This window comes from Barbus barbus (assembly GCF_936440315.1).
Source record: "Barbus barbus genome assembly, chromosome: 21".
Lineage (NCBI taxonomy): Eukaryota > Metazoa > Chordata > Actinopteri > Cypriniformes > Cyprinidae > Barbus > Barbus barbus.
Window position 1 is genome coordinate 8159862 of NC_136749.1, and position 27561 is coordinate 8187422.

At 36.5% G+C, this 27561-nt stretch overlaps 1 protein-coding gene across 6 annotated transcripts in view; it reads left to right on the plus strand.

Annotated features, from left to right (window-relative positions):
- LOC306887879 (protein cordon-bleu-like) overlaps positions 1 to 27561 on the plus strand; it is a 95069-nt gene that overhangs the window by 14908 nt on the left and 52600 nt on the right. For 2 of the 6 annotated variants that reach the window (XM_079445883.1, XM_079445884.1), the window contains exons 3-8: positions 10354 to 10548; positions 14460 to 14670; positions 17830 to 18058; positions 18517 to 18561; positions 19528 to 19613; positions 19908 to 19982. In XM_079445883.1, the coding sequence (XP_079302009.1) occupies positions 10354 to 10548; positions 14460 to 14670; positions 17830 to 18058; positions 18517 to 18561; positions 19528 to 19613; positions 19908 to 19982 (841 nt within the window). The remainder of the gene's footprint in view (positions 1 to 10353; positions 10549 to 14459; positions 14671 to 17829; positions 18059 to 18516; positions 18562 to 19527; positions 19614 to 19907; positions 19983 to 27561) is intronic. The other 4 variants (XM_079445887.1, XM_079445888.1, XM_079445886.1 and 1 more) reach the window with 3 other exon arrangements.

A 27561-nucleotide genomic window follows, 5' to 3' on the forward strand; every position in this document is an offset into this window, starting at 1 on the left:
AAGTAAAAAAAAAAAATATTTTTTACATGCATTAATGAACATGAATTTAGAAAATAGAGTGAATTTCCATTTCATGTCAACTTAAATGTTTCTGTGGTGGCACCTACACTCACAACAGAACAGCTTTTACAAGCGTTAGTGTCGTCAGTACGGTAGCATTTCTGTGAGCTGTTTATAGCTCCTAGAAGCTTCACCCTCAGCAGTAAAAGGGTGGGGCTTTCTGCCAGTGAAATGGCCCTGTAACCAGAGATCAAGGGCAGATGCAGTGCCAGCAGGCTTCATGCTTAGCAACGGCAAACAAACGCTGGTAAGGAGTTGAATGTCCCTCCAGATTCAACAATCGTCTGGCTCATTCACTCTTTGCGTGAAGCTTCAATCATAAATTTACAGCTGCTTGGGTATGGACTCTCGCTCTCTCTTCTTGGGTATAAAAATAGGTTGCTATGTGAACACCATGACTCCCCAGAGGCATGTGCCTGTTGTTACACCCTGCTGATCTGCTGAGGGTGAGGGAACTCGTTTCCTCAATGGAGCAATGCACACCAAAACTCCAGGGGCAGGTGGTGAGATATAAAGATATGGACCATGACTGAGAGGTCTAAATCTGACACAACTTTTCAGTCATTTACAAAGCTGTCATACTGACAAAAATGACTTGAAATGTATTTCAAATTGAAACTTAACTCGTAAGCAGCCATTTGTGTTATGTATTAAGCATCACGCTATATGAATGCCATTGCTTTTGCTTTCCTTTTCTTTTGAAAGCCAATAATCAACCTCTTTAGCCACTGATCTCTGGAAACAATTACTTAAAATAGATCTACACTCAAAGGCCTATTGTAAAAGAGAACAGCAAATTCTCTGGATCCTTCAGGTTGAATCCCACTGTTTGCTTTGGGCTAAAACAGAAAAGCCCAAACAGAAGGATTAATGTGGACGAATAAAGGTGCTATTGTTTGCTGTACTGTTCAGTTCACTAGAGCATGAGCTCAGGTCAGATCTCATGTCCCACTTACACATACATCCAGTTATTTAACACTCATTCAGTCATAGAATGTTTGTCAGTTATCTTTTGCTAAGAAATCTAATTCAGTACTTCCTTGTATGGTTTCTTGGTTTCTTAGTGTGAAATGTCAAGATTAAAGGGAACTCCGTTCTGTGAGCTCTCATTTGAGGCAGAAGGGCAGTTTTGTTTGTGTGATAGTTGAATCGCATTTCGTAGCAAGTAAGCTTTCTTCCCCCCCCAGGAACATGGTTTTCATAGTTTACTCAATTTAAAGTTTGACTGTGGTCTTGTTTAGGATAATGCTGTCATGACAATCACGAGAAAAGCTGATGTTGGAAAAATCTCATAGTTGTGTTTTGAAAAACTTTTATTTTACTTTTAGCTTGCTTATCTTTCCTTAAATTGTTTTGAAATTGTGTTGAACTTTTTATATGCTTATCCAAAACATTTCCATAAATATTTTCTATTAATTTTAACACCAAGGATGCAAGGAGAACAGGACAACTTGTGCTGTTTCTTAACACACCTTTGTGTCTAGATAAGGACAACACATTTTTGTTTTGTTACTTTTAACTCAACCAATTTATGCTAACACAGAAATAATTTTTTACACACTAAAGTGTTATACTTGCACGATTTGTGTCAAGTATGTTATTTTGATCCCGTTGAACAAAACTTGTATGCAATAAAAACACAACAAGCTCACATGCAGTTCATACTAAATTTATTAAACCTTCTATATTTACATAAAAAGTCAAAATTCCAAAAAGTATACAATAAAAATATTGTAATTTAAACATTAACAATGTTGCTTGAGTCAAAGTTTCATTGCGAGTTAATGGTTAATCACGTTTGAATTTAAGAAAAATGTGGTATTTGACAGTATCTTAAACATTTAGTCATTTTTATTTTCATATTTTCATCAGCATACAAGTGATTTTGAGGGTCGGTCAGTCTCTCGTTTATCTGACTGTCACATCAATAAATGCCATTCAACTTCCATTTAAAGATGCAAGAGTGGACATAAAGACACATTTGTTTTTTATACACATAACGAATAGAGCAAGCTAATGTTAGCTAGAAAGCCAAAGAAAACTTAAGCGTCAGAGATGATGTTAATGTCTTAGGGCATTTTACACAATACATGGCACCAAGAGCTCAATTTTCTGTCTACAGCACATATCTGTGTAAAATATCCCTTGACTGTCTACAAATGAACACAAAAGACATTTTAAAAGCTTCTAATGCCAAATACAAACATTTTTCTACCCTGCTCCACACATCAAAGATATCCCCCAATGATGAATAGTTGAAGCGTGTGGAAACTTACTCGTGAGAAGAATAATAAAATGCTCATGGAGTGACGCAAGCAGCAATGTGACTGGATGATAATTAACACATATTGTGTTGGATTTATTGTTGCAATTTTTCCTTTTTGTTTTTAACACACATTTAGCACAAAATTACACCAAAATTAACACCAAAATTAAAATTGAGTTTCAGCCTTAACACGATATAACGGCCCCTGCTGTAGACAAGAACAGCCTGTGTTTTACCCATTTCTCGTTTTTCTTAGAGGCTTCTAGAGATACCTAGAAGTATATAAATAATATTGTGAGGTTTTGCTGTTTCCGTAGATTTGCAGCTCTTGAGTGGACAGAAACAGCATCAGGACACTTCCTTCTTTCTTGTCTAACAGTTGATATGTTGAATGATTTATTTACCCAACCATATTGTTTGACATCACTGAAAACACTATTATGTTTTGTTTAGGGCTGCAGTGACTAAACAATGAAATCTTTGGGGTAGAAAAAAAAACTTGGAAAAATTTGGAAAAAAAGGGATGTAGCAGAATGAACCACAGTGGGGGAAAAAATTGCACAATGCAAGTCCTGCAGTACATGGGTTCAATACTTTTAATTCATAATTTGTTTATAATTTACCATACTGAAATTCTTTCAATTAAAAATAAATAAATGAATAGATAAAAATAAAAAGAATTCAACAGCTTAATCTGTTAACAAGATAATCATTAGTTGCAGCCTTATTCATTCATTCATTTTTTTTTGCAAAGTTTCATTAGATTAATTTTGCTAGTGAAAGCTGTATGTTGTTTTTCCTCCAGATGAGTATGTTAACTGGAGCAGAGAGAGTCTAGTGGGCAGGAAGGGCCTGATTTGGGTCATGTAGGCACTCACTTTTACTAATCTGTTAATCAGGCTGGTGTTCCAATAGTGTGTTGAAAAAGGATAAGTGAAGGCAAAGAGGCATGCACACACAACTGATTAAGCATTAATTAAGCATTAACATGAATAAGTCTGTAATTTCTGAACATAATAATTTGAGTAGATAACTCAGGTTCATTTTAGCCTGTGCTCTCTGACAATTGTTTACATGGTGCTGCAAGTGAAAATTGTCAAGTTCTTTAATTTAAAGTGGGTTTATAAACTCATTAGATAAACTTGCCTCTTTTGCAAAACTCCAAAAACGTACATATACATACTAGTCTCTGCAGCTTCCAGCTGAAAATGGCATGTTCACACCTTATACACACTTCTTTCATAGATGCAAACTCCTGACCTTTCAGTGAAAATGTACCTTTATGAGATCAAAATAGGTCACCTACGAGATTGACTACTACTAGATGAGAAAGTAGATATATGGGAGGGGGGGCGGAGGTCTTTACTGTAGGTTAGTCAGAATCCACTCTGACCAAATTTTTGTTTTTGCAAGTTTACAGAGGTATACAAGCTGACAGATCTTCCCTTTATAACAAGAAGAAAAAATATGTAAAAAAACATGTAAATAAGAGATTCATTGTGTAGTTAGTGATTTATTATAGCAGGAGTTTTTGCATGAGTAAGCTCGGTCAGTTGTGCTATAAGGGGAGCGCTCTTTGCCCGGTTTCTTTACATAATCCATTCACAATTTGAAGAAAAGTTCTATTTGTCTAAGAGGACCAAACATCCACAAATGTGAATGTAACAAATAGCGACAATGGACAGAACAAAACATTTGACAAGCCAATGTCAAAATAGACCTTTGCATTAAAGCTGCAGTCCGTAAGTTTTGCCTCTTTGTCGCCATCTCTGTTTTAGGGCTGGGCGATATATCGCATGCGATTGTCATGCGCATCACATCAGTAAAGACGGTACTGTGAGTAGCGGTAACTCTCCCATCACCTACTTTCAAATAGAGCGGCATTTAATACACAGCGCCGTAGTTCACTGACAAGCTAAACAATATCGCGTTCATTATCGAAGGCGATTCATCTGCGATAATGAACGCGATATTGCGTAGCTTGTCAGTGATCGACGGCTCTGTATATTAAATGTTCGCTCCATTTGAAAGCAGTTGATGGAGATTTACCGCTAATCATGGAACTGGCTTTACTGATGAGATACGCATGGTCATCACGTTCAATATATCGCCCAGACATAATCTGTTTGAAAACCTGGAATTGCAGCTGCTTGCGGAATTATCTTGCTTGCATGGGATGTGCTCCGGCATAGCTCCAGCGCGGATGAATCTAATGTTTTGAGGTGAATGTGTAGCATTCAGTCACTGCCTCGGTGTGGATATTTACTGTACTTCGCAATCACTGATTCTAGCCTATGTCTTGGAATATATGACCCAAATAATAATTTTCATCGTATATTGCCATCTGAACAAGTAAGTAACAAGTCTGCCACGTTTGTTCTGACCAACTGAGGAAAAAAACATTACAATAAATCGCACTACCAATGGGGATTAAATCTAACGATCGGTTAGCTCATATCACATCAAACCGTGCAAATTATTATTGTTATACTTTATTCTCAAATTATTAATGTTAACAACATCAGCATTGCGTGACTATGAGTATAATGTGTATTAACGTGTAGATTTCAATTTATGTACAGTCTAATCTAATTGTCATGCCATTCGAATTTCATATTAAGAAATAGCAAATTATGCTCCCTTGAAACTGGTTTTCTTTAAAATACAAATTTTATGTAATCCCAGGCTATCTGGAATCAGAAGCACATTTTAAACTGTAATATAATTTAATTTCATTCACATGTGTCACATGTAATCTTTCTGGATTACAATCCACCATCAAAATGATACATTTAATTATTCTAGCTGCTGTGAGAAAAGGCTATAAACGATCCGCAACCTACAGGATCCTCACGTGCGATAGCCTACTAGCTGGGACAACTTCTTTATGTTTACAGACGTGATGTAATGACGCAGTGCCATGCTCGAATTTCCCGTGAAAACCTACCCGTACCACTCAAATTAGAAAACATTATTATAAGATAACCGTTGTGAACCGGGCTAAAGTAAGGCGATAATTTTGAACACTGGCTGGTTATGTACTTGCTCAAATATTGATTTCGGATAATTTTTTAACCAAAAAAAGTTACGGACTGCAGCTTTAAGTGAAGCAGAGCAAATTCAGCATAACACATCTACAGCAGCAACAAGTCTGTGTTGGCTGAATACAGTTGAAGTCAAAAGTTTACATACACCTTGCAGAATCTGAAAAAGTTCTTCTTTCTGAGCATATTTTGATTGATGTGTTAACTGTTGTATAGAGCAAATTGTGGCAAATGTTAGTCATCTGCATACTCCAGAAAATTTGCATAGTGTGCACACATAAATACTGTATACTGCAGAAATAGTTGGAGGAGCAAATTACAGAGTGAAAATGTATCAATGCAGTGAAAGCTAAGTCATCTCAAAAGGACAAAGTCGATCCATTAGTAACCCAGTCGCAATGAAGGCTGTGTGTTTTTAGCTGCCAGCTGCCAGCTGAGAAGCTTTGAGTTTCCTGCTCTCCCAGGGAAGCTGGCTCATGCCTAAAGGGCTCTTTGTTGGACAAGGTGTGCGATCTAAGCAGCCACTGAGCTCGGTACAAAACCACACTTTCAAAATGTCCTGTTCCTGTCAGCACCGGAGGTGTGTTCTTCCACACTTAGTAGTACAACACATACGCACATAAGAGCACTATCCCAGTAGGTGCCAAAGTTTTTCCACAAATGTGCCTTTCTTGGGCATAACTAAAAATGACTTATAATTTGAAGAACTGTTGATAAATCTTGGTAAATCTTAATCCTGAATATTGCATCTTCATAAATATTATTAATTCATATTTCATAACCAGCCCTATTCATATTATGAATTCATCAATCCTATGATGTTTCATAAATATTTAATAAATAATGGAATATATTTAAAAGAACATGCAATTTTTTAAGGTATAAGACAATATCAAGGCATTATAATGCCTTAAAGGTACAGTTCACCCAAATATTAAAATTCTGTAATCATTTACTCACCCTCATGTTATTAAAGCAATACGAGTTTAATTTGTTCATCTTCGTAACAAATTACAAATATTCTCTCATAATTCTTGTCCATACATTGAAAGTTCACTCAACCCGAAATTAGGGATGCAACGATACAATTTTTTTCAGAACCGATCCTATACCAAAAATTCTGAGTATCTGCCGATACCGATACCGATCCAATCCGATACCAGCACCGTTTTTTTTTTTTTTAAATAGATGTAGAATTTCTATACTTCTGTGTGTTGACCTGATCGCCACTCTTTTGTGTGTTAAATACAATCTACTATATATAGATAACTTAATTTGAATGAAAAATAACAAATGAAAAAATATATAATCATAATCTATGACAAAAATACTATAATAAACTAGGTTAATGGGTGCACAATAATTTTTTAAAACCTAGTGAAACATTTTTATTTACAAATAAAAGTGAATAAGTGTAGGACTAAATCTGGTTAAAAGGTACACATTGCTTTTTGTATTGTTGTAAAATACATTCATGAAAAAACAAGCAAATACATTTATATAAATATATACCATAAAATTAAAAGACATTTCTTTTAAATCTATAGCACAGTAATGAAGGCAGCAACATATGATAGATAGGACAGAACAAGAAAGACTATTAAAAATCTTTCATTACGCAAAAGTATTATAAAACGAAAGGCTCCAATACAGAGCGGCATAAAGTGCTTATGCACATCCCGTGCGCAGAATGATGAGCTTGAAGCGACACAGAGTCACAGCGCTGCGCAGCCCTCCCAGTCCACACAGAAAAGTTCAAAGTACAAAGGGAAAAGATATTGATGCGTAGTTAATTTATCCTTTTCTTTTAACAGTTTTAAACCTCAGTTACTGTGCGCTCTTGAAGAGTTTGGCCGAGAGTAGTAACCGAACGCAACATGCAGTTTGAACGCTGAATGGAGGATGACAGACAGACCGCAGCGGCGAGAAGAGTTTACCTGAACTTGAATTTAAAGACTTAAACATTCATCTGTACCTCAGATTAAACTATGGAACAGCTTCAGAACACTTGAAATATAGTGCACGAAAACTTTATAGTGCTTTATAATGTTTTTGCCTTTAGTGGGACTCAACAATAACGCAGAATAGTATACGCACCATATCGGATTTGGATCGGTTTCGTCTGACCGATACCGATCCGCAGGAAATGACCATATCGGAGCCGATACCGATCATGAGTATCAGATCGATGCATCCCTACCTGAAATTTTGAAGTGGCAAAAAATTCATAAAGACATTGTAAAAGTAATCCAGTGGTTTAATCCATCTGTAAAGAGACATGAATATTCTATACAAGGAACAGATTTAATTTAGACTTATATTCAACTGTGTTTTGTTTATAAACTCTTAAAGAAAACCTTATTAGCTTGTTTATTCAGCCTTGAAGCAAATGTCAAGACATCAAATCTCTTGACATTTCAACCTCTTCCTGTATTCTGTCTCATTGAAATAATTGTGTTTTAGCATTCATTCGTTCTGTTTTGGAGTAACTGGTCATTCCATTGACAGTCCCGGGGCAGAGGGCAGCCTTAGTTGCATAATCAGTAGAATGACACAACAGTGTGTTGATAGCAGTCATTTTGGCACAAGTCTTTATAAATGATTAACTGGGCATGCTCGAGGTCCCAGCATTTTGGCATTTTCACATGCTCTACGCCTCTCAGAGTCTTCCAGGATCATAGGCGCTCCATGTTCCAGTAGTTCGCCTTCTGTGTGGTTCCTGGACACAGACTACAGACAGACTCTCACGGCTGCTTTGTCAGTAGGATGGTTTTATCTACTGCTAATATTTGCACTGCGGAAGAGGGAATTTGCTTGACTGATCAGTTGAAACGAAAAGAGCGCTTATCGGTTCTCAGTATTTGGGTGTCGGTGTGGCATTGAAAGTAAGATAGGTTTTGTGGTATTATGTTTGGGGCCTAGTTTATGAAATACGGCTGAAATATGAATTCTTTTGGCTTCAAAGGAGGTTAATGGTTTACCAGTTTCCCCCTTACAAGGTCATGACAGAGATTGTTTTGAAACCAGATCTAGTTATATGTTACTGTCTGTGCTTACATTATGGTTCATAACAACTTGGAGAAAACAACTTAGTTGCTTAGCAATGTCATAGAGCAAATAATTGTTGTTAGTTTGCTTCAATACATTACATTTCTCATATTTCAACAGGTTTTTACAGTACTGAATATGCTGTTGACCTGTTTATACAGTAAGTAAATAATAATAATAATAAAAATCGTAACCGCTGCTTCACCTCACCCTCCACCCAACAATTCTTAAAAGCGTTTAGTTAGTCTAAAAGTGTGCTAATTTGAAGAAAAACTTGCTAAATTAGTTTTTCTCTCCAAATGTTTTGATTAACGAATTAACATTGATTATCTTTTGACTGGCTAAGGAATGTGTGTAAAACATCTGTGATTTGGAAATGTAGAAATGCAGACGTTCCTAGAGTTCTGTGTACGTGCTTGTTGATTATCTGAAGGTATTCTATTATTGTTTTTTAGATTGCCTGTTCCCTCTTCTACTTTATTATGCAATGCCATTGATAGAGTTTTTAATGTTGTGTTTTTATGGCCAGAAAGGAGGGGTTCACTCTAATCAACCAAAGCGATCTTGACTCAGACTGGAAAAAGATAGGCCTATGTTTTATTACTGCAGTGTGACATAACATATTATGACCTTTTAAGCATTGCAACTTTAATGAAAACACTGATTATATTTCCTTAAATGTACATTTGCTTGTTTATGACATCATGATGAACCTACAGTACATTGTGATCTTAAAGGTTCTGGAGGAGTATAGCCTTTTTTTTATGGCCCAACCATTTGAAACATTGATCCAGCGCTTATATAGTTATACTAGGTGTCAACGGTTCATATGGTTATATTAACTTAATGCAAACTCAATTTCTCAAGAGTTAATATTGTTTCTTGGCTTTTTCAATACATTCTACACTATTTTTTCAGTGTATTTACTACTTGTTCTGTCTGCCATATCAGTGTTTTGGCTATTAAGTGATTCTTTCACGTTTGGGTAATTGATATGCTGCTTAACCAAACATGTAATCATATTAATGCCAGAACTAGTGTTGTGATACAACACATTCTCACTTCTAAGGCGTCAAATATTGCGGCTTGACAGTAGCCCTGCACATCACCCTGTTTATGCCAAAGCAATCCACTGGTGTTGTTATAACTGATATACAGCAGGGCTTGTTCCATCACTATGCTACTTGCTCATATTGAATTTGATATAATTACATAGCAAAACATTCTCCTGCTTCTGTGTTTTCATATGTATTTGTCATAAAGCTGCATACACAGTTTACGTTGCCACTTTTGGGTGGGGTTAATTTGCTAGGTTGCACCCTAGGTTTTTCACCAAGCACTACAAATTACAAAATACAAAAATACAATACTCAAATTTGATTTAAGTCTGATTGTATCATATAGACAACTGTTTTGTTACAGTTCATTTTGGCATTGGGTTGAAGCAAAGGAATCACATAATCAGAGTTTTCTCAGTGGGTTTTAAGATGATACAACATAATGGCACCTTTGCGTGACATGCACAGCACTTGACACTTAAAGAATGAGAAAAATGCTCTTTGATATGCATACATTTGTTTATGATCATTACAAAATCAAGTATTATATCATTGGTTGAATTTCAGGGCATGATAGGCTCCCACTATCCCATTAGATACATTCTGCTCATCAGGTATATGATAATTTATGATAGTGCCTGAAGGGTGACCTTAAATTTATAAGCAATCAGTCTTTCACTTATGATTTCAGGTTTATTCTAGTATCAGCCTCCAACAGCATGCCCACAGGCCAAGTATGGACTTTCTCATACATGTATACCGTGTAGTCATTGGTGGAGATGACCCTTTCCTGTGTAACTTCATTGCCATACTTTTAAACACCATATAAACATTGAACCTAATCTTTATTTATTGCTCCTCTGATTTTATTCGACAGGAGGAGAATGAAGGCCAAGGCCCCCCCTCCACCTCAACCCCCTCAGCCTGCCCCCCGCAGGATCTTCCGTAATGCCGTTCCTGATGGAGGGGGATCTTCAGGGGGAGACAGCAAGGAAAACATGCTTCGACCCTCTGTGGATCTCCATATCAGTCTGCCTTCAGGGTACCAGACCACCGTCAATGTGGATGGCAGGTGAATATGTTCATTGCACTGACATTAACTGCTAACCTTTGCCAGAGCGACGGCGCACTGAGCGCTCTTTGTTTGCATGTGTCATTGTTTTCTAATAGAATAAATGAAACGGGACAAAGTTAATCTTGACAAACTATATATCATTCTGAAGGTCTAAACCTCAAGCATCGACGACAGATCGCTGTTTTTCAATGGAAAGCTTATAAGGAATGTATTTGCTACATTTGCGTAAGCAGTACACATAAAACATGCAGAATAAAAAAGCAGTACGTACAATTATCATTGTAATAACGAGTCACAAACGCGTCCACTGCTGAAATCCCAGTTTAGTTAGAGAGGTAAGGGTCCACAGAACAACATCCCAGCGAGCACTTTTAGTCCAGCGAAACAATAACGTTGTAATAAGGATAAATATTCCTTTGTTTACATTTCATTTCATCGGGAGAGTTATTGTTCGCGTCTGTTATGGAATAAATTACGCTCAAAAACAGCGTCTTGGTGGTAAAAAAACAACACGGTGTTGTAGCATACAGTTTTACAAACAGAATGAGACCGTCCACAGAAAAAAAAGTCTCAGAAAAGCGGAATATAGTTTATTTGAATTTGGCGCTCTCTCCTGAGTGACGCACGCTGTGACGCTGTCATCTGAGCAGAGCGTAACTTAGCGATCTGCTTTTTCCATAAAAAAACTTTCTTTTTTTTTTCTTCAACATTTTTTATATGTGTGTGTGGGGAATGTGGCCGTATCTGCATGATTATCATCTGTATGGACGGACATCAGCGTGTTTATTAGCGACTATCATTGTGATTCAATGATCAGCTATTATTGATTATATGGCCCATCTGTATGATTATCATCTGAATGGAAGCACATCAGCGTGTGATTACTGACTGTATGACCATGTCTGGCAATATCACTTCATGTCTGGCAATCAGAATATATACATACATACTATATACAAAGCAATTGTTTTCTATTTTTTTTCCTTATTTATTACTCAAATAATTATGTTTGTATTTTTTAGTGCTCAAATAAATCACTTATATGATGTCTAAAATTCTGTCTATTATTTTATAATTGAAAAACTATGCAGGAATATGTATAATGACTAAAATAGTTTGTATAATTCTGCAATACATTTGGTGGTTATTTTTCCTCAAACAGGGGGGCTGGGAGGACTATAAATAGTTTCAGAAAAAATATTGCAGGAATCTCAATTTTTCATGGTATCTTCTTCAAATTTGAAATATAAACTCATGAGACATGTGGCTTTCAATCCATTACTTTTCTCGATTGCTCCAGGACTTATTTCATGTATTTGTATATGAAATAAAAAAACATTCAGTGTGGAAAAATATTTTTCAAGGCACGTCAGTGTCTATAACTTTTTATCTTTTTGAGCATTATCAACTCTGGATGATGGATAGTAAAGCCTAGAGTGTCTTCTTTCCAAAGATACCTAATTTGTTTGTGTAGCACACTTTGTCAGGAACTGTTACCGTTTTAATTTAGGTTATTTTCACCTGTGAGGCCCAAAATGGGGGGCGAAGGTTAATAGGTTAAACGTTTCATCAAAACATTTTATTTTTAATATTGGTTGGTGGCTTAATGGCTTAACTTTGACTAGATAGAGCTGGGACAGGAAATGTTCATTGAAATTGTACACAGTAACCTTCAAAAATATCTAAACAGAGTGCAGCTGATGGAATGCAACATAACACGGGTCTTCAGGTGGGTTTTTATTAGGGCTGGGACTGGGAGGTATATCGTGTTTGTACGATATGTCAACATATTTTCGTTCTGACAGATACATGTGCTGCTGAGAAATAGTCTATGTGCGCCGTTTAATGCATTTGAGATGTGGTATTTTCCTTACATTTCACAGGTGTATTCTTCATCTGTAAATTTAGGAATTTCATGGAAATATTTCCATTTAGCTGTTAGGAGTTGATGAGCCTTCTGCATGTGAATCTCCGGTAAACTTCACAGACTTCACTGAATGAGTGCTGCTACACACATGCGTGCCAAAAAGACTCAACAGAGTAAGGAGAGCAATAATTCTGACTAAAATATACATATTGCTAAAATATTTGTAGTTGGACAATAAATGTGCCATATGTAGATTTTTAAATCTACAAGTAAGTGTATTTTTATGATAACAGTAAATGTGAAGTGACTTCTTATGTTCACATGTGAAATTCATGTGAAACACACATGAAACATAGTTTCGGAATATTTTCATGGTCTAAATGTGTTTAGTGTAAAGATTTGAACATGTGATTGCACATGTGAAGTTCATGTGCTATTCCTGTAAGGGTTTTTATTACTTCTAGGTTTTTTTACTTGTAGTGTGAATCCCTTCACCACGTCTTTGAGTGACTGTGTGATTGTGGACGTTTGACCCTTGACTTGTTTTAGTTAAATATACTAAGAGTATGGCTTGCATTTACATTAACAACAAACGTGTTACGGAGCCAACGAGACGTGAGGATCCATACGCAAGGCTTTTATTTAGAGACGTGGTCATAAACATAGGCAGGGACGAACAACATCAAACAAGTATGGCATAGGCAAGACAAAGAGTAATCCTAGGGCAAGCGTGGGTCTATGATTGGTGAACGATATCCAGAGGGCTTGAGAAGAGGGGTGGTCCAATAACCTGAGCAATAATCCAAATGAGGTATGAGCAGAGTCCGAATGGTGAGACAATGGTTAATCCAAGATTAACCCTGGTAAGGCAGCTGACACTTGGAGAGTGCTAAACGCAGAACAATACACGGAGATCTATGAAAAGAAGTCCATGGTTTATAAAGGGTGTGTGATTGTGAGATGGTTCTCAGGTGTGAGCGTGTGATTGAGACAGCTGTGTGTACTTAGTGCAATGAATGATGGGAAATGGAGTCCAGGGTAAAATGTAACAGTCTGTGTGGTGTGAAGGTCAATGTGATGGAGGAGTGACCTCTGGTGGTGAGTAAAACGGAAGTTCATAGACCAGATTCGTGACAAAACTAGTTAAAAAGTGAGCAAAACAATTTTTCACAGGGTGTGTGGCTCTTATTTCCTGGCTTTTTTCAGTTCTAAGAGACAATGTATATATATTTTTTATTGTATATGAAAGGACCACAGTATCATAGAAACTTGGAAGTGGGCTCCTTATGACAAGTTTATTTATTCAGTTGCTACTGAATTTTGGTCAACATTTAAAAGTATTTATATATGCATTTAAAAGAATTTAAGACATCATAAACCTTTTAGATGAAAATATAAGAAATAAAAAAATAATGCTTGGAGAATGGATGATTCAGTGTTTACCATGTGATAAAAGATTTCAGTGTTGATAAGGAAGTGTCAGAAGAATAGACATTTATATTTAGATGAATTGTTTAGCATGTTAGCATCATAATGAATATATTCAAACATACTGGACATTTGGACATTCACACACATAAAAGTGGTTTACTGATTACTGCTTTAGAGCCATGCAGGTACAGCTCGAATAGAGAAAGACTGAAATAACATTGGTTTCATCAGTGAATGACATTTGACCTGAAAATTAAGTATCAAATTTAACTCTTGATTTATTTAGGCCTATTCTTTTCTGAGACTAGATAGTAGTCATGACGTGAAATTTAAACAGTTTCAAATGTCTATCAGCAGTGTTTGTAAACCCTTATAATTTTTGGTAGATGCAGGTTGAATTACTGACAATTGGTCAGTGAAGCCAAACATTTAAGACTAGCATTCATGTAGCAATTTGCTGCTTTACGTAACACCTGTAATTCAAGCTGACTCTTTCTCTCTCTCTATCGCCCTATCACAGTCCCGTCTGCATCACATGATGTAATTACAAGTCTAAACCGTCAAGTAACTCTATCTTTCTCTGTCCTCATGTCTCCTCTTGTCTCTTCAGAAAAGCTCTGATGGATTTGTTGGTGGATCTGTGCAGTCAGTACCATCTGAATCCAGCATATCATACTCTGGTTCTGCTGTCACCTGATGCTCAGCCCGTCATCTTTAAGCCCAACGCCCTGCTGGGCGCCCTGGACGTCTCCTGCGCCCTAATCAAAGAACGAGTGCTAGAGGACAAGGTGATCCGGAAACCTCCACCCAAAGTGCCAGAGGTAAGTTTCCGAAACACAGTGTTATGAAGGTTTTTGGCCTCATGGTGGTTTCATTGACTTTTTGAAGATCTTTAAAAACTAGGCAGACAAGCAGCATCTGTGATGAAACTGGTTACACTACTACTGGCAAGACTTCACTACTGTAGACAGACATTGTAAATAATTTGCTTTGAAGGTCAGCAGAGTATATATGTCATGCTATAGTCTACTTCTTGTTTAACTGCGTCAGCTATATTAAATGCTTTCATTGTATGAAAATGTGTTATCTTCATTGTAGGAGTCTTTAGCGTTAACAAAACCACAAGTGCTAGACAGGAGGGACTTAGTGACACATGAGGTGTTTAATCTAAAACAGTTTTAAACTTGAATAATTATTGTGTAGTTACTATGCATGCATTTTTATTACCTCCTTTTAAATTTGGCAAATACTTTAAACATTTGTACTTAAAAAAAATGTCCCATTAGGGATCTGAAAAGTAAAAGAAATAGTGTTAAATGCACAAATGATTTAGTATAAATTACCTCCATGCCATTTATCAGCTACTTGTATTCATGTATTGTTTGTGTTTTTAAAATAGCTTTTTACTGTACAAAAGTGTAATATTGATCTTACTCTTGTGTAATAATGTTCTTACATGATGACATCTTGTTCTGACTAAATGCATCAGGAGGGTCGAATGATCATAAAAAGGGTTCGAGCAAAGGTACAGTGAGTCTTTCACAGGCTCTGCTCTGAGTGTGTGTTCTCTCTTTCTCGAGTGTCCTTTTCTCCTCCCCCTCATGTGTGAATATTTGATGAGAGTCTTACCTTTAGTTACCATGCATTATTTCTTCCGCAGCCTGGCTGGCTGGCCCCTCTCTTGCTCCTCTCCCACTGGCTGACCTCTGGGCAGAGTTAGAGGCTCTGACCTCTGATTCTACTAGAACAACAATACAATCTGTCACTGGGCAGTTGAAAGCACACAGTACATAAGCACAGATACATCAAGAAATGGAGTAACACAATTTCTTTCTTATGTTCGTGAAGATATCAGACATAGACCACATGTGAGCGCAGAAATATTTGACTAGAGTAGAGATCAGGATCAGGATGTCAACCCTTTGGTTAGCTGACAAAGTGTGCAGGCTATTATAATTGTTATACTTGCTCGGCATCCTAAAACTCTTTCTTAGAACTTTAATCTCTAAATTCATAAATAAATTTTCCATTTTCCGCCTACTAAACTCATACGAACACGAAGATGGTAAACGGTTACAATTAGCACTTTGGTCCCACTTTATATTAGGTGGCCTTAACTACTATGTACTTACATTTAAATGAATCATTTGATACAATGCACTTATTGTGTACATGTTTTTACATTGTATTTATATTTTTAATAATACCTATTTATAATTACACTGTTGACCCATCCCTTACACCTTAAACCTACCCATACCACCAAACATGCCCCTAACCTTACCCGTATCCCACCTAGGGCTGGGCGATAAAACGATAACGATATGTATCGCGATAGACACGTGAACGATATCAATAAAAAATGTGTTCGATAAAACGTTCGATATTTTTTATTCTTCGTCGGAAGAAAACAAAGGTTGCGAAGCAAGTTTGGTTGCATTAACAAAGGCACTCGCTCTCTGGTAACCTAGCAACGTAGGGAGTGACACGCTAACAGCCAATCATGTAACAGTATCAAGTTTGGTTGCGCCATATCGTTGTCTCGTGTCTAAGTGCGCACGCGTGGCTGAGAGTGCACGTCTGCAGCCAGACCTGGCTGGTCTGCTGGATTCCTCTTCATAAGCAGAAAATGAGTGCCGCAGCGAGCGAGGAAATTGTAAATAAAAGAGAAAGTCAGCTCGCCAGTATGGCAGTTTTTTGGATATTATAAGTCTGACCGTAGTCAGACCAAATGTCGTCTGCAAATTACGCAAGACCGTCGTCCCCGCCAAGACTGGTAATACCACGAACTTGATGTACCACTTTAAAAGCAATATCAATAATTATCGATATCGACCGATATGAAACACTGATATCGTGATACAGTTTTCAGCCATATCGCCCAGCCCTAATCCCACCTCAATAGCAGAAAAAGTGTTTTGCAATACAATATGACCACAATAAGAACACTGTACTTATTTTTTGATGTAAGTACATAGGCCACTTAATATAAAGTGTGACCGCACTTTGTTTTTTTTCTGTCTTCTGAGTGTGCAGTGTCAGTCGTTTCATATCCATCTAAGTCTGAGAATGCGTGACAGTGGAGTAACAGTTTTTCAAAGCTGAAGAAGTGTTGTGTACCATTTTGTGACACCTCAGTCTTCTCTGGTGTGCTCTTGTTTGTCTGCACAGTAATACACAGGAAATGACGCACATTAAATGTCTTCTGTGCCTACTTTGACAGTAGGTTATTTAGCTGCCTAAATAAAGAGTTATTTGAATGTTTCAAAAGGAATATTACTATTTGCATACGAGTAACTGAGTTAGATAATGTGATTTATTGGTGTTCAATGGAACTTTAAGTTAATTCTCTGAAGAAGCTTTTTTCTAAGCAGTGCATTGTGGTTGGTGTGATACTTCCTCTACAAGAGACTGCAAACATGCATATAAAGTCTAATTTTGCCCACTTCTCATGTGAAACTTCAGAGATCTGTGTTGCATCTTATCTTATCTTGATCATGCATATGATAATAGCCACAAAGTAGTGAGTTTGCTGCACTGCTGTCATATACAGGAAGAGAGCATTTGAATGTTGGGTACCATCCGGTCGGTTTACTCATGATTTTATTTTTTTCCTCCATAACAGTAAAAAAAAAAAAACATCCAGATTAATTACAACATAGCTGCTGTCAACATGACTGCCTCCTGGGCTATTTTTAAAGAATCAGTTTCCATTTCCTTAATTTTTTTTTTTAAAAGATATAAAAGACAATTCAGTTTAATTACTAGGGTAAGTGACAGCATAAAGCTAAAGTTGTGTTTAACTCCTTTAATATTCCTTTCAAAGCAAATCTTTTAATAATATAAGCTATTGAAAAGGATAGTTCACCCAAAAGAAAGTTATATTTTTTCTTTTGGTGAGCTAATATATAGTATGTCTTAAATGTCTATATGAGCCTCTCTCATTCTTCACATCAGTTTCTCTTTCTTTCTTCACACAGAAAACGGTGCGTTTGGTGGTGAACTATCACCGCAGTCAGAAGGCCGTGGTTCGAGTAAATCCACTGGTCCCCTTGCATACCCTGGTGCCCGTGATCTGTGAGAAGTGTGAGTTTGACCCGGCCCATGTCCTGCTGTTCAAAGACGATATCAGCCACCAACAGCTGGACTTGGACAAGTGCCTGAGCGAGCTGGGTATCAGGGAGCTCTATGTCCTGGATCAAACACTAAGTACGGGATAAAAAAATATCAGGACACCACAGTTGAAAATGATTGTGCTGCTTAGTAACGTTGGGGAAACTAATACAGTTGTTCTTTCCCCAGGAATCTTTGATGTTCAAAATAGTTCAAAATATGGGGAGATTTGCCACTATTAACAATTTTGGTGGCTTGTTGGGTAGCAATTTTATGTACAATGGAAAACTTTGATGTAAAGAACAGCTGAGAAACCACAAGTTTAGATTAAGTTTGATTTTAGATCTTTCATTGGCAGGTCCACCTCTTCCTGTTCAGACACACTCTTAAATGTATCCACTTGTAGTATCTTTGTTTAGCCAGTGCTATTATTACTTAACATACTCAATTACAGAATGCACTAAGCCTGTGACATTTCACTGTCCTTCACAGTCTAGCCAAATGTGATAAGATTTCTATTCTATTTCTATTTATACTGGTTTGATTGTTTCCAGTTCTCCAGCCTAAAATGGCTTCAACACCTGCCCTGAACTACTCAGGTACTGATGCCATATGCATGACTTTGGCTGAATAGTTGTCACAGTGGATTTACTGTATGTGTAGTCTTGAATGTGCTGAGAGTCTGCTTCCTGTCATAGAACATGCTGGAGCTTTTTTGAATTGAGATGGCCTGGTCAATAGAAATTAAAGAAGACGTGCAGTGCCTATATTTATGTGTTCATCTTTCATGCTCATTGTTACTGTGATGCTTTCATGCTCAATGCATTTTCAGAGAAACCTGTTATTTGCCATGGCAATTCTTCTTTAGGTTTTGTAGAGGCTTTATTGTTTTTTCATCTGATTTTGTTGACTTAGAGGCTTTGGAGCTTTGCAGGAGTGTAGTGCCATCTATTGCAAGAATTTTGTACTGATTTTTGTGCATTGCATGCTATTTCTTATACTAACATTCAAAAATGTGGTGTTTGTAACTATTTTTTTAATGTTAAAGTGTCTTATGCTCAACAAGGCTGCATTTATTAATCATGCTATGAAATATTATTACAAGTTAAACTAACTATATATTTGAATGTAATTTATTTTTGCTTTTTAATATTTTGGTAAAAACCATGAGACTTTTTTCAAGGCTTTTTGATTCATAGATCATTCAAAAGAACATAATTTGTTTTACATAGAAATCTTTTGCTACACATAAATCTTACCACAATCTTTTGAATGGTAGCGTATGTAAAATTAAAGATTGGTCTTGTTGTCATGTCATTGGCTTTGATGTGGCATTTCATTTTAAATCCTAAACTCACAAAAAAACTTAAACACTACTGCTTAGCACTAGAATTTATTCTGCATATGCGAATCTTACAGTATATCTTCTATAATCCATTGTTCTCATTAGCCAGCTCAAAATTAACCACTCCAACTAAAGTAACATTGCTTGACTCAGTTCTACATTATAATAGTTGCTCCTGCGTGTTTGTGTACAATGTTGAACGAATGTGTTTCTCTTACAGCTGAATCTCTTCACTCCAACAGTCTGAGTGGATCAGAGAAAAAGGGTCTGCTGGGCTTCCTCAAGTTTAATCGCAGGAAATCAAAGGTAGAAGACAAGCTTGTGTGTGCATGAACGAACACACACAAGTGTGCATTCCTATTTTTTGTCTGTTTAAACCTTAACATTGCTCTATTTTAGATTGCTGCATGATCAAAAATATTTAGACGCAGAGCAACAAACACCTAAACCCATGGATATGATGGGGAAACTAATGCATTTTGTAAAATATAATGAAAATGAAACGTTTTGTTGATATTGTAGTGCTTATACCCTTCGTTGCATGGTTTTCACTGATGTTATGAGTCTGCCTGCCATGCTAGTGTTACATTCCCATTTCAGACTGAAGATCAGTCCTCTGAGGACATGGACAGTCCTGATGATAGTGTTGTTGACAATGCAGACACTAACATTAATGTAAGTACTAACCCATGTAACTGTCTCTTACTAATGCACTCCCATCTTTCCATCTGTCACAGTTTTCAGTCTTTAACACAATTATACTGCCTGCAGGTTGATTCTTCTACTTTTTGTTCTTTTTTAAAATGTCTGTTCCAAATAGCACCACACTTTTGTGATTCATTGTTATTTACTGTGTCAATGAGCAATCTCTTCTTTTAATTATATAAAAAGAATAGTTCTGCACCAGAACTTCTGGTCCTGAATGCTGATTGTTCAATGATTATAAAAAAGCTATAAATAATATAATTTGTTTAACGTAAAATAATAAATGTAAATTATAATAGTATTAAAAGTTTTTTTAAATATTTGTATAAAAGTTAACTACTTTAAACTACTAATGAAAGTTTTACAGAAATTCCACACTCCTTCAATAAATGTATTTGTTTCCAGGATTCACCTCTAGGTGTCAGTAATTACTTGGGCATAAAAGTGATCTTCAGGATTGCTCAAACACATTTATTTACCTAGATCAGGGGTGGGGAACGTTGATCCTGGAGGGCCACTCTCCTGCAGAGTTTAGCTCCAACCCTGAAAAACCTTGAAAAAAAAAAAAAAAACCTAACTGCATCCTGAAGACCTCGATTAGCTGGTTCAGGTGTGTTTGATTAGGGTTGGAGCTAAACCCTGCAGGGACACCGGCCCTCCAGCATCAACGTTCCCCCCACCCCTGACCTAGATTATACAGTTTGACTTTTTATCAACATACTGTACAAAAAGACTAACTTCAGTTTACTATCACCGTTCAAACTACATTCAGATGGATCCGTTTGCCATGGATCATTTGTATCTAAACGAGAGATACAAATCCTCACACTTTCTGCATTTATTGTATATAATAAGTAAAGGATAATGTACATCCTTCCGTTAACCCTCGACAGAGTGATCAGGACCCTGACGTGAAGGGGTTTATTTTGTGATGACAACTGACTGGATGTACATTATCCTGCTTATTACATGACTACTTGCCACATAAGTAATTAATTAGACACAAAATATTTATCTGAATTGAAATATTTGAACGCAAAGCCTCCGTGAAGAAAACAGTTGCTAGCAAGTGGCAAGTTCGAACTAGACAGACATTTAACGGATACGGAACAGTCATAGTGCTTATTACACAGCATTTCACCATATAAATAATTATTAGGACAAGAGATATTGATATGAGATTAAACTGTTTTAAAATCTTACCTGTTTGTTATGTATATGTTTGTTATCCATTACAGTGTACAAAACATTTACGCATTTAGCAGACGCTTTTATCCAAAGCAACTTACATTGTATTCAAGTTACAGTCTTTACATTTTATCAGCTCTTGCTTTCCCTGGGAATCGAACCCATGACCTTGGCGTTGCTAGCACCATGCTCTACTATTTGAGCTACAGGAAAGTCCTGTAGCTACTATTTGAGCTACAGGAAACAATTGTCATTAAATGGCAGTAGCTGCATTTGTATGAAACGAGCGAGTCTGCGATACCTGGATGACATAATTAAATAACTGTTCATAAAATATTGATTTGAACAAAGAAAATCCGTTCCTAGTAAACGTATAGTGCTGACTTTGGTTATCCCGATGAGCCTCTGTTATCAGCTTTTACCGGTTGTTATCGAGAAATAACATACCTCGGAATGTCGCGACTGACCAATCAGACTCAAGTATTCCTCAGAGCCGTGTAATAATATTTGATAAATGTCATATCAAATTTAGCTTACTTCTGGGTAATAATTTGGCTCCATTATGTGGTTATTTAGCTGCACATACACACACTTGATCCTTCAGAGATATTTATTTCTACACCCACATTGCTCTGTCCATCTTCCTCCTTCTTTCAGAGAAGCTAACCATGTTCTTGAAGACACTCAGACACATGCGCTGAACAGTTCGGATGTCCATAATTTATTATGGACATCATTTTATTTCATTTATTATAGTTATTTTCTTCCTGTCTCCGATCGGCCTGCCAAACAGCCTTTTTACGAAGGGCTCTGCTCTGCCCTGCTCTACGTGCTCCCTGCCTGTAATTACACAAGTTCAGGTGCACGCTATTTACAATATCATCACAAACAGAGACAAGAGCCATTTTCAACACGTCTCAGTAACTGATTTCCGATTATGTAACCCGCTAATAGCCATTCCCGCTTTGAACATTCCGTTCTAAGGGCAGACAGGGGTGAGAAAAAAAAGATGAACTTTTGCAGCGAGTTTGTGTAGTCTAATGAAAGCGATCACAACAGTGGCTATGATAGGAGAGCTGTGATTATTTTGTCTTAGTGCTCTTCCAGGTGTTAGTGTGTTTGTTTGTGTAGGTGTGCATGTTTGTATCTCTAAGGTTTTTATGTCTAGTTTGGATCATATGTCTGTTCGTTACTCTGATTTCTTCTCAAGTCAAGCTGTAAGACTGCATACTTTCTCTCTCTCTTGTTCCAACCGACAGCTGAGCTCTCACTCAAACACTCATGCAAGGTTCTGGAAGATCTGGTGTCGTTCCTGTCAGTGTTTTTCAGATCTCTCTGCTCTCTCTTAAAGGAACATCCGCTCTGTCCTTTCCACACCTCTTACAGTGGGGATCGAAAGTTTGGGAACCCCTTGCAGAATCTGTGAAAATGTGGATAATTTTAACAAAATAAGAGAGATCATACAAAATGCATGTTATTTGTTATTTAGTACTGTCCTGAGTACGATATTTTCCATAAAAGATGTTTACATATAGTCCACAAGACAAAAAAAATAGCTGAAATTATTAAAATAACCACATTCAAAAGTTTGGGAACCCTTGGTTCTTAATACTGTGTGTGGTTACCTGGATGATCTACGACTGTTTTTTTTGTTTTGTGATGGTTGTTCATGAATCCCTTGTTTGTTCTGAACAGTTCAACTGAGCACTGTTCTTCAGAAAAATCCTCCAGGTCCTGCAGATTCTTCAGTTTTCCAGCATCTTTTGCATATTTTAACCCTTTCCAGCAGTAACTGTATGATTTTGAGATCCACCTTTTCACACTGAGGATGATTGAGGGACTCAAACACAACAATTAAAAAAGGTTCAAACATTCACTGATGCTCCTGAAGGAAACACGATGCATTAAGAGCCGGGGGGTGAAAACTTTTTGAATTTGAAGATCAAGGTAAATTGTACTTCATTTGTCTTCCAGGAAACATGCAAGTATCTTCTGTCGCGTCAGAAGGGCAGTACTAAATGGAAAAATATCATATTTCAACAAAATAAGAAAAATTTGGACATCTTCATCCTGTTCAAAAGTTTTCACCCCCCGGCTCTTAATGCATCGTGTTTCCTTCAGGAGCATCAGTGAATGTTTGAACCTTTTTTAATTGTTGTGTTTGAGTCCCTCAATCATCCTCAGTGTGAAAAGGTGGATCTCAAAATCATACAGTTACTGCTGGAAAGGGTTAAAATATGCAAAAGATGCTGGAAAACTGAAGATTCTGCTGGACCTGGAGGATTTTTCTGAAGAACAGTGCTCAGTTGAACTGTTCAGAACAAACAAGGGACTCATGAACAACCATCACAAAACAAAAAAAACAGTCGTAGATCATCCAGGTAACCACACACAGTATTAAGAACCAAGGGTTCCCAAACTTTTGAATGTGGTTATTTTAATAATTTCAGCTATTTTTTTGTCTTGTGGACTATATGTAAACATCTTTTATGGAAAATATCTTACTCAGGACAGTACTAAATAACAAATAACATGCATTTTGTATGATCTCTCTTATTTTGTTAAAATTATCCACATTTTCACAGATTCTGCAAGGGGTTCCCAAACTTTCGCATGCCACTGTATGTGTTATCTAAATGCATATCCCTACTTCTCAGCTTTTGTTTGTAAGGTGAAGTGTGTAATTTGTGTTACAATAATGGCCACACATTTAAATTGCAAAAATGATGTTTGTTTTCCAACAGATTTCCCAGACATTTTTACCATCCCTTCCTGTCTAAAATTGTTTGACTAAACAGGTAGTCACACCTCAATGTCACGCCAAACAAACACAATTTCTTGTGGAAAAAAAGTCACTGTGTTAACCTCTGTTAAGAGTTGATGAATGGCTTACTTGTAGCTGTCTCTGCCACGGTTGGCCGAAATTCAGAATTTAAAGTCACAATGAAACGGAAGTAGCAACAGATCTTTTGTTCTGTATTGTGCAGTATATATTGTGATTAGTGGAATGGATTATTGAAGAAAAAAAAACAAAAACGTGGGACAGAGACATGGTTCCATCCATCGATTGTTGATTGAATTTTGAAATGTTGGTGTTGGGTTCACAAATACTGTAGATGCAGATGAATGCAAGCTTGCATGATTGGAAAATAGATAAGTATATTATTTCACCAGATCAAGTTTTGACATTCTGATTAAAAATTATGAGAAAAAAAAGGATTCCTTGGCTCAAGACGATTTGATTGCAGTATATGACGTCATTTTCCGACATTTAGATTTTTCTCAAAAACCTACTTTTTCTAACTCCTCCTAGGCTGTTGTTCTGATTTTCACAAACCAGATCATCTTCAGACCATTCTGACAAAAATTTATGGAATACAAGACAAAAATGGATGTAAGGCTATATCTCAGCAATGGTTTAGCGTATTGAGATCAAACTTGGTGTGTGTTATAATAACCATGACCTGAGGCCACCTGCATAGTTTCAGTGCAGCACCACCTAGTGGTTAGGAGATATGAAAACAAAACTCTTTAGATTTGGTGCAGCATGCTGAGCCGAACCGTACCAAGTTTTCCCAAATGTCAGCAATTTTGGGCTCTGGCCATTTTGAATTTTGTTGTAAAATGATATATTTTCTAAACACATCAAATCTTTACGAAACTCTGTATGTGTCCCTGATGGTCCTCAAAAAGTTTCGGGCCAGCAGCACCTTGTGGTCAAAAGTTATAATGAAATTTCCAAAATTGCTAATAACTTTTGATTAAATTGGCCTATTGTAATGAAACTTGTCTAGATTAGTGTTGTCACGGTACCAAAATTTCTGTATTCGGTACCAATACCAGTAAAAATCCAAGGTTCCCGGTACCAATTTCCATTTGTTAGATAACATGACCTATCAAAAAACAATAGTTATATAGCAATTATTCTTCTAGGGTTAATTTCAAAATGTACTTATACATAAAATCAAAAGTTCACTCTGTTAAAATTATTTAATGCACAATGAACAAACATGAATGATCAAGTGTTTGTATTAAATTACATTCACAAACATTAATTAATGTTGTAAAAATATATTGTTCACTCACTGTTAGTTGATGTTAGACCTCTAGCCCGAACTATGTAGCTATATTTAATTTTGAATTTATTTCCTGATTGCTTCAACTGATCACACATATTTCTCTAAATATCACAATTTTTAAGTTCTGTTGTCTGCAATGTTTTTTAAGAAGCTTTTTAAAATCTTTACTTTACTTTACTTTTAGTCATTTAGCAGACGCTTTTATCCAAAGTGACTTACAAATAACAAAATCTGAAACAAAAGCAAAAATTATATCAAAATTTGATAATGTAATAGGAGATAAAGTGTACTAATGGTAAAATGTGTATCTGAAAATTTCATAGTGCATTAAAAACTATGTTTGCAACAGGGTTATGTTTTTCTTTGAAATTCAGTCCATGACTTTCTTTGAAATTCAATCCATTTTACTTATAATTTAATAAATGGGAATTCAAATTACAGTTCTGCATTCTGTTAACTACCTCAATTCAAATCATCTGGAAATTAAATTGATTCTGAGTTCAGCAATTCAAGTCAAGTGACTTTTATTTATATAGCACTTTATACAATACAGATTGTGTCAAAGCAGCTTTACAGTATTAAACAGTAAAATAGTGTCGATAATATCTAGTCATGTCATCTTGCAGCTCAGTTCAGTTCAAATAGTATCTGTGCAATCAAGTCAGCAATATTGCCAGAGATTAAGCACACAGCTTTTATCCGGCAATGTAATGAAATAGTGAAAATGAAATAATTTTTTGTTGACAAATCAATACAGTATTAGCACCTCTGAATCTTGCATAAAACACAGGGAACATGGAAGATAACTGGGTTATTTGTATAAATGCATCTAGTTCTAATGTCTCTATTCTTGAATTTTCTTTCTCTTCACCTTCCCTCACTCAGTTCTACTTCTCTAAGTCTAACACGTGCTAACTCTTGTAGACATTTTTAAATTTGCCACAAGAGAATAATTTCTTTAAGACATCATTAAACTCTTAGATTTGCATAGCAGGAGAGTCAGAAGATATTGGCTTCACAATTGTTGTGGTTTAGTTTTTGTCTTAAATCCCTCCCTGTTAACTGTCTGCTCAAGGCAGCTGTTTTATGTTGTGTAAATGTGGGGTCATGGCCGGGGTAAAGCCCTCAGAACTCAGCCACTCTCCAGGAGCAGGTTGTGACATTTCCAGCCCAAATGTTATTGATTTACTGTCCTCTGTTAAACCTGCTGCCCTTTAAATGGCATTGTCTTGGAGCTCTGAACTAACAGTCACTTTCTGCCTTACCTTCTTCCACTAAGAAGCTGTATTCCGGATCTACTGATTCTTATACTGTAGGATTACTGTTACACACATACAGTATTTTAAGAGCATGATATATATATATATATATATATATATATATATATATATATATATATATATAATTCTGTAGTATATATATATATATATATATATACACACACACAACAGCTTTATTTATAATTTATTTATACTGTAATTGAACTCATGCCCTAAGTACCATGGCATTACTAATATATACAGTGCCCTCCAAAAGTATTTGGAACAGTAAAGACAAAATTGCTCTGTTGGCTGTGGAGTCAAGACATTTACAAATATGATTAAAAGAGGAATAGGAGACAAAACTGCAGAATGTCAAATTTTATTATTGGGTGATTCAACACAGATGTTTTACCAGCTAAGAAGTTCAGCACTTTTAGAGTTTCATCCCTCTATCTGATGTGAGCATAAGTATTGGAACAGTTGCCTCACAGGTCTTTCTAAGTGATCAGCTGTGTCTGTTGTGTTAATTCTTCAGATATTAAAAGCAGGGAATGTGTCGTATCAGTTATATCCATTACTTCTGCATTCTGAATCCTGCAATCGATGATGACACACAAACCAGGATGAAGATGAGGGAGCGGACTTTGAAAAGCAAGCAATTTGGATGCTAAAAGAAAAGAGGAAGTCAATTAGAGCTATAGCAAAATCAAAGGGCATGGAGAAATCAAGAGTTTGGAAACCACCAGCAACCAACAACTACCTGATCGGCTGAGAAAAGAACAGCAGTTGATGACAGACAAATCATAAAAGCTGTGAAAATGAACCCTAAAAGACGTTTCTGTAAAATCACCAACAACTTCCAGAAAGCTGGGGTGATGCTCTGACAATCTACTGTCCTCAGGAGACTTTGACACAGAATTACAGATGCTAAACAGCAAGATGCAAGCCGCTGGCCAGAACCAAAAATAAATTTTGCATTGAATTTGAATAGAAAAGCACAAACGTGAGCCAGAAGAGTTT